Below are 18537 nucleotides of genomic sequence, written 5' to 3' on the forward strand. Positions count from 1 at the left end.
TCGCAGATAGAGAGGGGAGGGAGAGAGAGAGAGGCATTGGGTATGTCATATGATTCATATATATCCCCAAACGGGTTAGCCTCGCAGTGGCCAGACGCGAATCTGCCAGTGGCGAAAGAATAGAAATAAAAATAGAATAGAACCAGGATTGATATTTGGATCAAATCTGAAGGACTAATATTTAATGAGTGTTGCACATAAGTGCAGTCCTGGTGGCGCTCGAAAAGGCAGAATTGAAAATTGCAGGCCATACGTTTTTCCTTGGCCTGTAGGGAGTGTGCATACAACGTTTTACGCAGATCGGTGCTGTTATTATATGTAAAGACGCCACCATGAGGCTGATGTGGTATTTCTTCCTCGGCCTAGTGGGAATATGCGTGCACAGTTTCACCGGCGCAAGCAGACATTTGCGGCATTTTGTACAAAATGGGCTACTCCTGCAAACTTTGGAAGCCAATCTTAGCCAATCAAGGTGGAATATGAGAAATCAAACAAACTCATCTTGATCACATGACTATAGAGATCATGTGTACCGATTTGCGTGAGATTTTGGATAAAATCTGAAGGAGTAATACGTATAAAAAACCGTGTTTTACATATGTCGGCCTCCTGGTGGCGCTATAAAGAGCCGATGTGAAAATTACCGGGCATAGGTATGCAGGGAGTGTGCATTCAAGGTTTTACACAGATTGGTGCAGTTAGAGGTAAAAAACAATAATCGGCCAGTTATAGCGCCACCATGAGGCTGAGTTGCCATTCCTTCCTCGGCCTAGTGGGAATGTTTGTGCAAAATTTCACAGAAATCACACAATGTGTTCATGATGTGCAGCGCTTTGTTCGAATCGGAGCGCTCCTGCGATCTTTGGAAGCCAATAGCCAATCAGGATGGAGTATGAAATATCTGAAAGACCCGTTTCGCTTAATGGCTATAGAGAGACTGTGTACCAATAACAGGCCACTCCTGAAAGTATTGGAAGCCAATCTTAGCCAATCAGGATGGAATATGAGAAATGCTGGCCATGCTGGGCATGGCAGCAAACATGGGCAATTGGGCATGGCACCTGAATGCTTGAATTGTGGTGATTTAGGCCTACTTATATCCATCCGCATGTGTTTCTGATCCCTCAATCGAATAACTCGTCTGCAAGCGAACACAAGCTCGGAGATCAACATGACATGATGCAGCATAGCACTGCAGTGTCACATGACATTCTGAACTTTATTAGCCCCACACAGAGAATATATAGGCTATACAGAGCAAGCCAGATTACAGGAAGATATGTGAGTCATCAGAATTATAGGCAAGAGAAGATAGTAAAACATGACTAGCATGACTAGACGACAATTGTGCTTCAACAGTGACATCCTGTGTCCTTGGGACTGCAGTATCTAGGTAAAGAACAAGCACATAGATTAACATATCTATGCTTAAACAGGTTAGAGTGAGTAAATGTATATGTCGCTCCCATTATATGCACATGACTATATATGGACCATATATACTTTTTGTGCTCATTTATGGAGCCTACTGATGACGACACATTGAGATTAGACAACACACTCCATATGTGAGTGTTTCTTTATTGTTATGTTGTCATAGTTACACACGTACGTACGTACGCACGCACGCACGCACACACGCACGCACGCACGCACGCACGCACGCACGCACGCACGCACGCACGCACGCACGCACGCACACACACACACACACACACACGCACGCCTTCGGCCTGGCGTGTAAAATTTGTCCAAAGAGTATAAGAAAATAAAAGGCAAACTCGACTTTGGGTCACAAACAAGTAAAACAATTCTCTCAGCAGTAGAGAAAAATAAGCATTCCAAAAACCTTTCATATCTCACCGCCCAAACTATTAATTCAGTTGTTTATCCTCTAGATTATTGTGACTTCTCACAGTTTCTTGTCATGGAGGCCTATGGAATATTATCTAATCTAACATATATTTGTACTTATATATAAAACTGTATAAAGATTTCTAAGTCCATGAGGCTCCAAATGTATGTACAAATGAAGCCACATTTCTAAGTCAAAGGACACACACTTCTCTTCGAAGTTTACAGAACTTTGATAAGCTGTTTTAAACAATTTAACAGCAATCATAAATCAAACCTACTCTACCTGGGCCAGTGGTTACAATTCCGCAACAATAGCACTATAATAATAACACAGTTATTAAATATGAGCTGGTTGTGTTTGTTGTATCTGAGCTGATTGTTGTATCTGAGCTGAATAGCACAGCAATGCAACACGCAGTAAAAAGCAGGCTGTTTTTATTTTTTCCTTTTTCTTTTTAAATACAGACATAAATATTTGATAGTGGACGATAATTATTTTTGTCTTAGTCAAAAGAACAAGATAGTGTGTTTCAGACTCCCCTTTTTCTGTTTCTGGGTTGTTGAGTTGCTCTCAATAGCTTACTATGAGTCATAAAGATTGTCTTTATCAAGATCGACCTATCAGCATTTGAGCACGAGGTGTTTTAATAATGGGCTCTAATATGGTGAGTAAGGTAACCGAGGGAAGATAGCGAGTGATAGATACACCCAATAATCACTAGCTGTTGGGAAAGATAAACGTCTCCTCGTCTGACTTTAGCATGACTACTTTCAACGTTGCATCAATCCAATAAGCCAAGGTCTTTAGCACTGATCGGCAATGAAAGGACCCTGACACAAGGGATTAATGGTGGCCAAATACATTCCTCAGTTCAGAATTTATTAACCCATTTTGGCCTGACGTCGAAATTAAAAAAATGTATTTTCTTCTGAAAAACAGATGTTTCTATATCAGTGGTTCTCAATATTTCATGTCAAGGACCCCAAAAATTATATGTAATATGCCGCCGACCCCCCATCTGAAAATATGTTGTTCCAGGGACCCTCCAGAAGCAAAGATTTGAGTTAAAAACTGAAACTCTAAAAGAATATATATTCAAAGATTTGAGACACATTTTCACGATTTTTCAAAAATAGCAGACCTACAAGCTCGTGGCGCGCCACTCGGTGGCGCGCCACGAGCTTGTAGATCTGCTATTTTTCAATAGCTAAAGCATAACATAATGCTAACACCAAAAGGGGTTCCCGCCCAAAATGGCTTAATTGAGAGTAAAACAAACAATGAAACAGGAGCGCTCGTCAGTAGTAAAATAACGGTTTCAAAGAGGTCGCACAGCTCGTAGTCACCATGCAATAACCATTTTTTATTATTTAACAGACCAGTGTTTCAACTATAATTATATTTATTTATAAAAGTATACAACCCCAGTGGCGACTGGCGAGGCAAAGCCAGTGCCACAAAGGGTGCTATAGTCTTTTAAACCTTTTAAACTGGATCGCTTTTTATATAAAAAAAATCACACCCGTGTGAACTGAGTGTGTAAGGTCTTATATAGACTGATCAGCTGTGGTCTGACGTAATGTCTGACGTAATGAAACCACACCCGTGTGAACTGGGTTGTACATGGTTCATTGCACTCCCTCTGTTGTTGTGGGTGTGGACTTCGTTAACATTAAGGAAGTATCTAGACAGGTAGAATAAGGTTAGAGCCAAGACAGATGAGGCACGGACCATTAAAGTGTACAAACACAGATGAACATATAATGAGAACATGTTAGTTTAGGATGTAAGGATTTACAGCTTTGATGTACAGGATATCGAGGCTGTAAAGCCACACACACACGCGCACGAACATGCACGCACGCACGTGCAGATGCACACGCGGACGCACACGGCCACACGGCCACACGGCCACACGCACGCACGCACGAACGCACGCACGCACACACACACACACACACACACACACACACACACGGTGTGAGAGCAAATGTATACTGTATACAATATAAGTGCAACAGTGCAACAGAAACCGTAAGCATGGTGGTCACTTTGTGTGTGCGTGTGCGTGTGCGTGTGCGTGTGTGTGTGTGCGCGTGTATGTGTGCGCGTGCGTGTGCTCACTCGCACGTGCGTGTGTTTGTGTTGGGTTGGATGCTCTGTAGTTACTCAAGGCCTCCATCAAAACCATTTCCTTATCTATTTTTACACTCTGCGGAAAGTGTTCAGCCGGATCCATTTTCTCAGACTTCCAATAACACTCCTCACAGTGTCATATAGCATTAATGTTCCCACTGTTAAATGGCTTTAAAGAGACAATAAAACCCATTGTTTTGTCCCTTTCAACACGACTCAGTGTTTCCTGCATTTGATAATTGCCATAGGGTGTGTTGAAACGGAAGCACTATATGCAACACTACCGTGTGTGTGTGTGTGTGTGTGTGTGTGTGTGTGTGTGTGTGTGTGTGTGTGTGTGTGTGTGTGTGTGTGTGTGTGTGTGTGTGTGTGTGTGTGTGTGTGTGTGTGTGTGTGTGTGTGTGTGTGTGTGTGTGTGTGTGTGTGTGTGTGTGTGTGTGTGTGTGTGTGTGTGTGTGTGTGTGTGTGTGTGTGTGTGTGTGTCTAAATGGTTTGGTCTCCCAAGCCAACCGTGCGTGCTCTCACGATAGCAGAGCCACTCTGTGGCATGTGTGTTTGCTCAGGACATTTATAGCCATGTTATGCTAGCCATGGTGACAAACCTATAAGGGTGAGTGTTCTGATTCCAAAACATATCAGAACACACTGAGTGTAAACACGACATAAACATCACGTTCAGTATTATCACAGAATAATCTGTTTGTACTTTTGTATGCTTGTGAAACTGTATATTAGTCCGGCAGCCGGGCTTGTGGGGTGGGAAATTTGGTATATATAGTCTTTTTTTATTGGCCTAAAAATATTGTCTATATACATACATTCATGAATCCACTTGCTGACCGGCTGTCAGTATTGAGCAATATTTTATAGGGGTTTCTTGTGTGACCCACACCCTGCCATTAACATCCACTTTCCTTTTGCTTTAATTAAGTAGCATGTGACATGTCAAACTAGATTCTGAATCCATTCCAAGCATTAGTTTCACACAAAAAACACTCCTTGGGCTAAAAAATGGCCATAGCCGTCATGACAAATGTGATGAGATCAGCACAAATGTGATGAGGTCAGCACATTTTGAGCACATTTGGGTGCAAGTGGCTATTGCTGTTTTTAGCGTTCATGGGCGCGTCACATCACGCTAAGCATGGAAAGACATAGCGGGAGCCAGCATGGTCGTCTAAGGTCATCACCACGCGGCACACACAAGCATGCGATGTGCGGCGTATGGTGGTCAGGGGCACGGGACGTGGACGGCAGTGAGATTAAGGGGGTTTGAGGAGTTGTGGACACCAGATACTTTGGCTTAGGGGTCAAGGCGAGAGCCTGTGCATAGGTGTGTAGAAGAAACCCCCTCTGGAACCATGCAGAGATGATAGATGTCGAAGAGAAAAGGGGGGGAGGGAGTGTTACCGAAAAGTATGCACGCCGACATTTTTTAAACTTGCGTTTAAATACCCCCAGTGGTTGGTGTGGTATAAGGAGTGGTCTGCCTGGTTGAGGGTAGGTGAGTGGTTGGTGTGGTATAAGGAGTGGTCTGCCTGGTTGAGGGTAGGTGAGTGGTTGGTGTGGTATAAGGAGTGGTCTGCCTGGTTGAGGGTAGGTGAGTGGTTGGTGTGGTATAAGGAGTGGTCTGCCTGGTTGAGGGTAGGTCAGTGGTTGGTGTGGTATAAGGAGTGGTCTGCCTGGTTGAGGGTAGGTGAGTGGTTGGTGTGGTATAAGGAGTGGTCTGCCTGGTTGAGGGTAGGTGAGTGGTTGGTGTGGTATAAGGAGTGGTCTGCCTGGTTGAGTGTAGGTGAGTGGTTGGCACGGGTGGCACAGGGTGCGAGTTGATAGTGGCTGGTGAGTTGTGTTTGTTTGGTTGTCTTCATGCTTGGTCAAACCTCCCGAAACCTCAGTTGTTCCAACTCCATTAGTTGGAAAATGACCTGGTGATGTATGATATGAGTCATGAGTTACTGAGAAGTTGTCGGATGTTGGAATTTCAAGGGAAAGTGTACCGGATTGACTGGTTGAGTCACCATTACGAGGAAATGTGCCCATATAATAATGCAATGGCATGTGTCTTCGTGTGTATGAGTATGAGTTCAAAATGTTAGGTTAAGAGAACAGAATAAGGGCAACCATAGAAAAGCAATAGATCTGTGTCTCTCAATCTTGTTTGAGCTCCGGACCACTAGCATATATGTCAGTTAAATAATGACTGTTAATATGACTTGATTTTAATTCACCTCAAATGAACAAATTAAATTAAGCCCTTTCATTTCAAGCTTTCAAGGTCAAGGTCAAGTTTATTTATATGTCCCAAGCTGGTCAATTAATTTTACAGCAGATAAAAACGCATTACAAACAGTAGAACATACAGTAAACAACAACAGCCATACGTATACGTATTTTTTTCTTCTTTTTTTTTATAGGTTTTTTTTAGGTTTTTTAACGTTTTTTTTAAAGTTTTTTCTTTTTAAGTTTTTTTTTAAGTTAAGTTTTTTTTAAGTTAAGTTTTTTTTAAGTTAAGTTTGTGTGTGTGTGTGTGTGTGTGTGTGTGTGTTTTGTGTGTGATACAACTGCGCCCTCTGGTGGTGTTACAGCGTGACACACAGACAGACAGACAGACAGACAGACTCACTGCGTTCGCAATTATTACATTCAATTTAAAGTGCAACTATAGAGCCAAAGTGCACCAAGTGTAACTATACAACTATCCTCTCCACCCACCTCCGGAAACTAAACAGCAGCTATACCTCCTCCTGCATGCTTCCCTTGTTGATGGCCCGAATGGAGGTAGGTATAAATGAGAATTTGTACCTGTTGTTTTTGGTTACAGGGGTCTTTAGCCATTTGGACGGAAGGCAGGAATTCATATTCCCGGTTTAGGCGGTGAGAGCTATGTCTGCTTTAACCCGGCCCTTTTGGTGTTAGCATTATGTTATGCTTTAGCTATTGAAAAATAGCAGATCTACAAGCTCATAGCGCGCCACCGAGTGGCGCGCTACGAGCTTGTAGGTCTGCTATTTTTGAAAAATCGAAGAACGACTGACTTTTTGAGAAAACTGTCAGGATGTATAGAAGACATTTTTAGAATCTGATCTCAGGTCAAAATGGGTTAAGCCATTTAGACCTTAGAGCAGATTCTAAAAAGGTTTTCTGAAAAACTCCTATGTTTCCTTTTTAGTGGCGCTCACACTATTTCGTGTCAAGGAGCACCAGAATTATATGAAATTGGCCGTCGTGGACCCCAATCTCAACACCAACACAACACAGGTGGTCCCCAGGTTGATTCTTAGTCCCTGGTTCACAGTGAGTTGAAAACCCCTGACTTACAGCATTGTGAATAATGCAGATGGATAGTAACTAGACAGGAACTTGTGTAACGATAACACACACAGGCAAAGTGATATAAAGGTTATATATTTACCACTGACCAAGATTCATGTCGTTTACATTTATTTTCTCTGCCTTACATGACATGCAGTAAAATGCACTTGGGTGGTGCAAGTGGTAACCTGCCCTATACCACCGCGGAGGCTGCAGGGGGTTCGAATCCGGCTTTGTTGAGTGCCTATAGAGCGTCCCAGTCCCGCCCCCTACCAGGGCCCAGGAAATGATTCTCCGTTCATTTTCCTCATTTCAAAAAGTATTTATTTAAAGACGTTTACGCCGCAGACAAAGCCAACTCGAGTCGTGACAACTCATAACAACAAACACCATTTTTTGGGCCGAACAAATAATTAGAAACACTTTTTTTGTTGTTTTTCAGGGTTTGATGAGGGCCCAGGTAGGGCGCTGCGACGCGTTGTGAGCTTGTAGATCTGCTATTTTCAGCATGCAAATAGCAGATCTGCAAAGTGTAAAATGACTTCCTAACATTTTAGTCTAGTTTTTATTTGTTGACGAAATTGTCATTATACATGTATTTAGTCTTAGTTTTAAACATCAGTCATAGTTTTCATTTTGTTCTCGTCAGTGAAAAAAGGTAGTCGACGAACATTTTTCTTCATAGCTTTTAGTCGACGAAATCAACACTGCTGCCTGGTTGGTTGGAGGATGGTTTCCTCAAGGTTTTCGATTTGTTCTTGTTGTGTGGTTTGCCAGATCGAGCTCTAAATTTGTGATGTCATTAGGCCAGTAATTTACCCGTTCACGTACGTATGTATACTAATTAGAGATGTCCCGATACTGTATCGGTATCGGGAAAAGTATCGGATCGGCCCTTATTTGTCATATCGGGTCATATCGGTATCAGTGAATATGCCAGTCTAACCACAGATCTGACACAGGGATAAGGGATTGACACTATGGCAGGTAAATACAATGCTGGGACATGTGGAGTTTGCTTTGGAGTTGCCCAAACTGCAAGTGCACATTTGAGTGAGGAGTCTGCTATAAACACAACACGAGATATAGCTATAAACACAACATGAGATCACAACACTGGTATCGGTATTTGGTATCGGTATCGGCTAACACAGAAATTGAGGTATCGGGATCGGAAGCGAAAAAAGTGTATCGGGACATCCCTAATACTAATGGTAGAAGCAACCATGTAACGAAAACCATGTAATGAACCATGTAAGCCACTTTAGTGTCTTGTTGCTCGATGACACTTTAGCACAATACCAGAGGAGCCGGGTGCCGAACTGAACCAGGAACTGAACCTTCCCGGTCCCAAGATGGCCCCTCTATCTCCTGAGCCTGCATGTATGTGCTGCCATTAAATGGCATACTGTGCGACATAAAGGCAAATGCTGCTGGTTATCCACCTTGTCAGACTGTGTGAGTAGAATTTCTGACACTGCCGTAAACTTTGTATAGGCTATGATGGTGTGGAATGGCTCATAGATGGCCACCCCTAAAAGTACCAAACTCTCACTAGTTGGGCACAAAAAAAGGACAATTGATTATTAGTGCCAATATAAATGTTTATTAATTGTATACATATTATAAACGACAGCAAAAGCTTAAAAGAGAAGTATAAGACGTTTGGCCTAAGCCCTAAGGGTGTTGCAAGAGGAAAGGCCTTGCAATCTTATATTATTATGAGATATCTTGTGTGGAAAGTTGACATTTTGGCTTAAGGGTGGCTCTAGCTAGGAAAGGTCATTGGGTCACTCAAATGGTTTTGGTTTGTCCTCAGGTGAGGTGAGCAGCTCCATTCCATGGTAATCCCAGCCGTTTGCTTTTGAGATATCTTTGCTTTTGAGATATCTTTGCTTTTGAGATATCTTTGTTAGCGAGGGAAAGAAATGTGCTCTATACTTTGGGGTTTGGGATCTTTGCCATATATACAAGCCACATATCACAGAATGAAGGGACGGTGGTATACGAGTGGCCAGCTGAGACTTTTATTGACTTAATCTAACCTCCTTTTATAACAGACGATATTTATCAGTGACACACAAAGCCTGCACTTTTATGGCCGTATTGTGACCTTTGCTCTCGTCACAGTGTAAGCTTTACCTTCGCTTTGAGAATCTTTGTCTTTGGCACATTCTAGACTGAAAGAGAGAGAATATAGAACATATTAGTGGGTTGTATTGATTCCTTTTGTCTCCGTATTGAGATCATGTCTTCTTGTTCCGTTCCTATGCACGTTGCAGTCGATATGTTCAGGCGGCTGTGTTTGCTTAGTGTACCTACAAGTCTGTCGATCTGCCGGTTAACATTTATTTATTATTGTAGTTGTTATCGGAGAGGGGCTCCAGTTTTAGCTTCTATAATCTTATATTCAAGTGACAATCAGCTGCAAACTTTTACTGTCAAATCAAAATGTATACGGCTATTAATTAAGTACTGAGGTATACTTACACAGGTATCGATCGTCTACCCAATCCCTTTTATGATTGACATTTTACTATATTGTAACCGTTTCATTTTCATCACATTAATTCATTAGAATGAGAGCCATTTAGTATAGGTATAGAGCATGTTTATAAACATGACGGACTGTGATGTAAGTGTGTCAATTTACAATCTACAAAATGAGAGTCTAACCCCCCCCCCCCCCCCGCCCCTTAACACACACACAGGCTGTCACTTGACAGTTGTTCATTAACGCATGGAGGACAAGTACTGTAGACGGGCTCTTCCCAAGCTGGAGGACAATCTGTTGATCTTATGCTTTTTTTTCTTCCTATAAAGGACCAAACCGAGTTGATTTTTGTATTGAGTCTTTCTTTGTCCACTAAACCAGGGAGGATTGGATCAAACACTCTAAAGAGACTATTATTATAACTATATTTCTATACCTGATGTGTTGGGAGAGTGTCTCAAAAAGAGTGACCGCTTTCTGCTGGGACATTGAAAATGCTGATTAGTTCTGCTTTCACAGAGAACTGACTTCTCCTACACGTAAGGGGGTCAACGTTCACAATGTAATTCCATCTTCTCTCCTACCTCCAATTTTTGGAGATCTGATCATCACCGCGTTGGAATTGATTTGACAACTATCAACAGGACCGTTTCGTCGTCGTCGTTGTTGCTGTTGAGAAGAAAACCCAATATCTCAGATCGTGATATGATGTTCTACGTGCACTGTTTACCATTTGGGATTCTGATTGCGGCGGCCGTGGCCTATGAGATGCTGGACGACTGCCGCGACCGCCCGTACACCATGAACGTCGTTCTCCTGGAGGACAACACCGAGTGGAGTCTGAATATTGTCAAAGCGGCGGTTGAGCAAGCAATCGAAAAGGACAGGAAACTGAACGAAGCAGAAGGTATAGAGCAAGTACTTCTCACACCTTTTCAAGTCAAGGACCCCCAAATTGATATGTATGTATATCTGACCCCCCCGGACGAGCCCCCATTTATGTTACAAATCATAAGTCTAGGGGTAAATGAGTGAGTAACATAGGAAGGGGGAGCAGACACCATGATCAAAATACGAGTATTTATTATAATAATGGCTCATCAAATAAAAGTACAACAAAGGTGTCCCCCCCCCATCTGAAAAGGCTTTGTGCCAGGGTCCCCCTCAGAAGAGTTATAGTCGATATCTTTCAGATAAATAACTACTTTTCCTGGGAACCCCCTGGACCCCCCCCCCCCAAGGACCTTTATGGGAACCACTGAGGCAGAGAATAAGGCCAAATACATGCTCTATCATACAACATACAAAGTCTACTGCAGGCTTCAAGAAGACAGTTTGTTAGATTAGTGAATGGCTTTAGCTTTTGGCATGTGCTGTAATTGTGATTGTTCTTTGGGTACAATTTGTACAGTGCAAGTACTGAATCTTTAATGAAAATAATTTTGCTAATAGGTCAAAGTAGTAGAGTTAATAGGGGGCCATTTTAAAAAACTTGTTTGATAAAGAAAATGTTCCAGTAGGCTACAGGGGACAGTAAAAACATTGTACTCTGATCTTGATAACAATATTAATGAGGTAATTTGTCACTACAGATCAACGAGTTCAATTTGCACTAATGATTAATGAGAACTTTTTATGTTGTCTTTGGTCAATGAACGTGTAATTAATTAATAGGCCTACTTGTCATACTACAACCACATTGTCACACAGAACTAGCAAACATAACTGATCTACAAGCTCACAATGCATCACATCTGCTATTTTTCCTATTTCAGATTTGTTTCGTTTCGTGAATGTGAAAGTGTTTGAGTGTGTCTGTGGGTTTTAGTTTTATGAATTTTGATCCAATGCAAAGTATTATCAAGCGCTTATCAGTAAATAAGTTAAACTACATTGGATCCATTGAAACAAATTCCTGTTTCCTGGAAAGTAAGGGCTTTGGACATACACGATTTCCGCCCGACAGCGACGATTTCTATCAATAGTTCTCACATTTTTTTTTTCCTTTTCTATGTCCCAAGATTTGAACTTCACGTTGACGGCCAGCTACCATGGGTTCAACACCACGCTGTACCGACGCAGAGGCTGTGGGAGCAGCTCGTGTGAGGGGGTGGAGATACTCAAGAAGTTACATGTAAGTGTGCACCTATACTAGTGGTCTCTTTCCCACATTTGTGTGTACAAATGTAAAAAGGATTGGGTTACATTTGTACAACCTCAGAGTTGTGTTCCTAATGATCAGCATGAGATGGAAATTGTCTTGAAAGGTTTGTCAGCTCGTCTTGTCTTGTTCTTGTTCTTGTTCTTGTCTTTGCATGCGGCTCAATGACAACAAACCCGAAATCAGATTGGGCTAATGAAAATAGACAGAGAAAAGTGTATTAGACAGAGTGTTACTCGACGTTTTACATGATTACTCGGCCTATTGGAGAAGAAGATTAGTTACACAAGACAATGTACAATGCCAACTATTCCATACTATATGTATATTATATGTATATATATATATGTGTAGTATAACCACAATGTCTTCTGCAGAAACAAGGTGAAATTGGCTGTGTCATGCTGGGGCCGTCCTGCACATATGCCACCTTTCAACTCGTGGAGTGAGTATGACCTCCTCTCTACATTTATTACATAATACATATCCTCTCTTCTTCTTATTAACATCTTTCTCTTACAACTTCAACAATGTTTTTTTTTGCAGAAGCTCCCAATGTGTTGTAGCTAGTGGTGGTGACTCATGAGCATAGAGAGGAGAGAAAGAAAGAAACAAAGTCAGATATCGAGACAGAAGACTATATAAAATATGCAAATGTACATGATCAAAATAGAAGACAAAAAAGAGGCAGGACATCACAGTTTCTTTGTAAAAGCAGGCAACAGTTCGCAGCAGGTATACACACCACCACTGTCTGAAAAACACGCACGCACGCACGCACGCACACACGCACACACGCACACACACACACACACACACACACACACACACACACACACAGCGCTCGCTGAATTGACTGGTTTAATTTACTGTTTACTCTCTCTCTTTCTCTCTCTCTCTCTTTCTCTCTCTCTCTCTCTCTCTCTCTCTCTCTCTCACAGCGAGGACATTGGTTTCAAGCTGAGCATTCCCATCATCTCTGCCGGGAGCTTCGGTCTCTCGTGTGACTTCAAGAAGAACCTGACCCGCATCCTGCCTCCGGCCCGCAAGATTGCGACCTTCTTGACCTCGTTCATGGCGGCGACGTTCCCGTTCAAACCCGAGTGGAACCAGGTGTACGTCTACAAGCAGGACAAGGAGATCTCCTCGGAGGACTGCTTCTGGTGAGAGAGATATCTAGAGCATTGGCTCCCAAACGGTTTCCTGTCAAGGACCCCCACATTGACACTCATTAGCCTGCGGACCCCCATTTGAAAAGATATGCCATGCAGGGACCCCCATAGGGACCCCCATAGGGACCCCCATAAGAGGGACCCCCATAGGGACCCCCATAGGGACCCCCATAAGAGGGACCCCCATAGGGACCCCCATAGGGACCCCCATGCAGGGACCCCCATAGGGACCCCCATAGGGACCCCCATGCAGGGACCCCCATAGGGACCCCCATAAGAGAAACATGTTACGGCTCTGGCAGTGATTTTCACCGATTTTCATTTCAAGGACTCCAGTTTGACTATTGTGACCAGATTTGACTGAGGGACTGCCATTGGACTTTTTTTTTTACATTTTTGTTTTTTCATGTCATATGAAAGCAGGGAATCATAGCTTCAAATTAACATATTGGTTGTTCAGTTTGACCCACCAGTTTTGGAGATATGGCTTATAGAGTAATGTCTTGCAGAGAAACAGCGAGTTGAGAAAACAGGCTTGAAAAGGTTCACTTCTGTGGACTCTATAACATTACACCTAGCTACATGTTTAAGCATTTATTTCATATTTACATGTCTTCTGTGGACTCTAACATTACACCTAGCTATATGTTTAAGCATTTATTTCAGACATGCTCTAGTATGTGAAGAGTCTGCCTGTGATATTAACTCATTTTGGATTAAAATAAATACATAAATTCACTCAAGCTTGAGGCTGCATGATGGCAGCCCCTCAGTCAAATATGGTCACTATTAGGCTACGGACCCCCATTTAATGGCATTTCTATCTCTGGGACCCCAATGTACTGTATATTGTAAAAATCAAAGTTAATTTAACTCTGAGAGTGTACATGGTTCCATTTGTACACTTTCTGAGTCACAGACCCATAAGGGTCCATTTGGTTCCTAATTATCATTTAGCATGGGGACCCCAGCTCAGTGGCCTTGTGGTTAGAGTGTCCGCCCTGTGACTGGGAGGTCGGGGTTCAATCCCCGGGCCGGGTCATACCAAAGACTCTAAAAAAAATGGGACCCAGTGCCTCCCTGCTTGACACTCAGCATCAAGGGTTGGATTGGGGGTAAGTCCCTGCGACATACTAGTGTCATGTCCAGGGGGTGTACTTGTACATCAAGCTGCCTCACGCTACAGAAACAGGAGCTACAAGCTACAACAAGCTCACAGCGCATCGCTTTTCCCCCACGTTTTGAGCTTGTAGATCTACTTAAAGGACTACTTCACCACTTTTCAACCTATCTAAAATGCTAAAAAAAACAAGAAATATTTCATATTTGTCAGGTGAAACAAACGCTGTCTCCGTTGTGCATCTTTCCTGCTCTGCCGGTTTGCTCATAACACCAGTAAGACGCCTTAAGGCGACGGGCGACCGAAGGGCTGACACACTGTACCGAGACGCTCCGCTCCACTGCGGTGTTTATATACCGTATGTCTATGGTTGAGAGTGTGCAGGTCTGGGGGCAGCCAATCACCATGACTAGGTCGCTACTACGCGATTGGCTGGCGGCGTTTAGACGGCTCCCATTGGCTTAGGCGGCGTTTAGGCAGCTCCCATTGGCTTAGGCCGCATGGGGCCAATCATGACTATAGGTCGCTTACGTTTCATAAGCAGTTGTTAGTCACGTACGTTTCATCTGACAAAACATCTACTCAGTCTGTGTCTCATAAGAGGACTGTACAGTTCAGACACCCGTCCACCAGTGACATCATCGATGGGGAATCCAAGCAAATTGAAACGGCAGGCTTTCTAGTCCTGAAAAGTTGCAATGTGATAATGGAAGCCATATCACGATAATAAAAATCTAAATATTTTGGAGAAAAAAAACGTATTACCTAATGAAGACGGTGATGGTTTCTGAACTGCCCACAGCCCTCTTATGAGACACAGACTGAGTAGAAAAACAATTGTGGTATTTTATCATGAACATTAGTGAGGACCAATTATATGAAGCAATAAGTTGAAAAGGTGGTGAAGTGGTCCTTCTAATTTATGGATTTTATATTTTGCTTTTATTTCTTCATGAAATTTCTGAAAGAAATCATTGGATTTGTTTTTAATTCGTGGAAAATGTAACTTTTTTGGTGTTGAAGTTGAGTCTTCCATCTTGTTTGTATTCCCTCAGGTACATCAATGCTTTGGAAGCTCCCACATTGCACTTCGCTAAAAAAACCTCGAGGGTAATGCTGCGCAGCGAGAAGGAGCTGAACGATGCCCTGACGTCTGATCGCAGACGCAGTAACAGTGAGTATTTGATGAAAAATACAAGTCAAGGGGGGGCAACTTTGAAGATGGAGAGGGCCACTATATAGTTCCACACGGACTCCAGAGGGCCACTATATAGTTCCACACGGACTCCAGAGGGCCACTATATAGTTCCACACGGACTCCAGAGGGCCACTATATAGTTCCACACGGACTCCAGAGGGCCACTATATAGTTCCACACGGACTCCAGAGGGCCACTATATAGTTCCACACGGACTCCAGAGGGCCACTATATAGTTCCACACGGACTCCAGAGGGCCACTATATAGTTCCACACGGACTCCAGAGGGCCACATTACCGTCGTATCTAAAATAATCTACAAGCTCAACACGAATCGCAGGGCACCGCGTTTTGAGCTTGTAGATCTGCTATTTTTGCTATATTTGAATTGAAATCCTGATGATTCTTTTCTCTTTTTTTTTTGCTATTTTTTAATTGGAATCCTGAACAGTAACATTTTTATTTAATTTCAAATGCATTTAGTTATACTTATGTTAACTTTAAGAAGTGCAAATACAAATATATTAGACATAAAAAAGACAATAAAATTGTAATACCAGTCATTAAGCTACTAATAGCTTAATGACTATATAGACAATGAAAGCGGGTTATGTTTGCATGTTTGGAATTGTAAACGTTTTAAGGAAGGAGGAGAGACCCGCACACCGCCACTTGCTGGTTCAAGTATATTTTGATAAGAGTCGTAGCAACATTTCGGCCTTTCGGCCTTCTTCAGGCGGTGTGCGGGTCTCTCCTCCTCCTTTAAAACGTTTGCTGTTCTGCCATGACCTATACGCACCTGCTATAAAATGTAACCGGGTGTGCGGAAGTCATCTCTCGAATATGTTTGGAATTGTAACAGCTGACATCAATAATGTATCAGTATTATTGCCCCATTATTAATTACCAATAATACGCCTTTGTTGAATGTATTTCTATTTATTTAACCAGTAAAAAACACATTGAGTGGCCAAGAGAAGAGGCAAAATAAGGCAGGGCTGATTTCACCCAACAGCCAAAAGAAGTAACACAGCTCTGCCAGTAACAATAATGTTATGACCTGGCTCTTGGGCCATAACAAAGGAGGAAGACACACAGCTGTGTGTGCACAAACCAATATTTATTTACAATATAAACAAACACATGAATCAAACAATATTATACCACAGGTCGTTTCGAGGAAGCAATCTGATTGGTTGAAACAGCCTTCTAGGTGGGTTAAACCAGCACCATTCACCACCTAATCAAAACAAAGAATTCAGCTGCTCTGTTCTCCCAGAGCGCTAGCAAACTCGGTGGCTAGGCTAGCTAGTTTCTTGGGACATTTGTGGTCGTAGTGACTACATCTGTCATTAAAAAATATATTTTTTTCAGCGATTCTCTTAGTTTTAAGGGTAACTGTGGTATAATTGCAATATTACACTCGAGGGTGTGGGTTAACGTGATTATTGCCACTTCAGTGATGCGGTAAGGAAGGAACGAGTCCTTCCTTACCGCATCCCTGTCGTGGCAATAATCACGTTAACCCACACCCTCTCGTGTAATATTGCTTAACTAACATACGATACTAAGGTGGGGTGTGTTAATCAGTAGATCAGTAGTGTAAGTGAGTGGATGTGTGGTGAGTGTAGTGTGGGGTGTTGAATGGTGCAAACAAGTGCTGCTGCTCTCGAGAGAGTGAGGCCAGCCAACTCCCAGCCCTTTATAGAGCACACTGGGAGTACTGGCCAGGTGCTCCCAATGCACTGATTAGCAACTCAGAACCTGTAGGAAGCAAAGACATAGGCCTAGGCTACCTAACAAACCACAGGCCCTAGTAGGCCAACTACAGGGGCTGTGACAATAAATACAAGACGATAACAAGGACAGTCGACATGTACATTCATAAACACAGTACCCACTAACTAAGAAGCTCAAAGGAAGAATAGGAACGTCTAATAGCGCGACCAATATAGGCTAATATATAAAAACGAATTTACTTAAATACACTAAATAGCAAGAGAACCAACATTTGCTATACGTCAAAGCAGTAGCAGCGTCTGGGAAGTGTGCCCATGGAGTCAAATTAAGAGTATGAAGACAAATTAATTGGTGTTAGGGTGGTCAGAGTTCTGTGCTCTTTATGCATGCACAATCCCGCCGGTTTTTAAAGTTTAACGTAAAGTACCTTAACTCTGTCGGCTCAGTTTTAATGTACATGATGCTGCATTTGTATTTATAGTTTTCATTTTGTGCGGGAACCGCCAAGCCATTGCGGCAATGAATCTGACGAACCTTCATGACGGCATCCTGTTCATTCTTCTTGATATTTACAAGTAGGTCTGAGTCTGTCTGTCTGTCTGTCTGTCTGTCTGTCTGTCTGTCTGTCTGTCTGTCTGTCTGTCTGTCTGTCTGTCTGTAGCAATACCGTGTGCATATTGTTGATAATGGTCTGGAAAAATCTATTAGGAATTCGGAGAACAATGATGCTCTTTCTCTTCCAGCAATGGGTCCAACTATGTCAACACAACGTCCACTAAGAACATGGACAAAGTGCTGGTTGTCACTCTGCATGAGAGAAGAAACCTGAATGGGTACAACGACACGGTGAGCCATGCAGCGTCACTGGACCCCCAAATTGACATTGTTTAGCCCACGGACCCCCATTTGAAAAGACATGCCAGGGACCCCCCCCCCCCCCCCCCCATAAGAGACGATGTTTACGGCTCTAGCAGTGATTCTCAACCCGTTTTATTTCAAGGACCTCCAGTTTGACTACGGACCCCCATTAAATGGCATTTCTATCTATGGGACCCCCAATTAATATTGTAAAATCAATGTTAATTTAACTCTGAGACTGTACAAATGGAACCAAATGGACCCGTTAGGGTCCATTTGGTTCCATTTGTACACTCTCAGAGTTACAGACCCACAAGGGCCCATTTGGTTCCAAACTATCATTTAGCTGGGGACCCCCTGGAACTCCCTCAGGTACCCCTGGGGGTCCCCGGACCCCAGTTTGGGAACCACTGGCCTAGAACTATGGATGGAGCTTGATCATTTTTTATTGAGAACGAGCACCTTATCGATCAGGCTTATCGAGCTGG

At 42.8% G+C, this 18537-nt stretch overlaps 1 protein-coding gene across 1 annotated transcript in view; it reads left to right on the forward strand.

Moving 5' to 3' along the window:
* Positions 1 to 10601: 10601 nt before the first annotated feature.
* The window catches only part of gucy2ca (guanylate cyclase 2Ca), a gene marked incomplete at both ends in the record, with an annotated part of 41458 nt that continues 33522 nt past the window's right edge, over positions 10602 to 18537 (forward strand). Inside the window, 7 exons of the mRNA XM_079520116.1 lie at positions 10602 to 10707; positions 11822 to 11934; positions 12339 to 12406; positions 12903 to 13124; positions 15309 to 15427; positions 17673 to 17766; positions 17935 to 18037. Of these exons, the coding sequence (XP_079376242.1) occupies positions 10602 to 10707; positions 11822 to 11934; positions 12339 to 12406; positions 12903 to 13124; positions 15309 to 15427; positions 17673 to 17766; positions 17935 to 18037 (825 nt within the window). The remainder of the gene's footprint in view (positions 10708 to 11821; positions 11935 to 12338; positions 12407 to 12902; positions 13125 to 15308; positions 15428 to 17672; positions 17767 to 17934; positions 18038 to 18537) is intronic.

Source organism: Electrona antarctica (assembly GCF_951216825.1).
Source record: "Electrona antarctica genome assembly, chromosome: 14".
Lineage (NCBI taxonomy): Eukaryota > Metazoa > Chordata > Actinopteri > Myctophiformes > Myctophidae > Electrona > Electrona antarctica.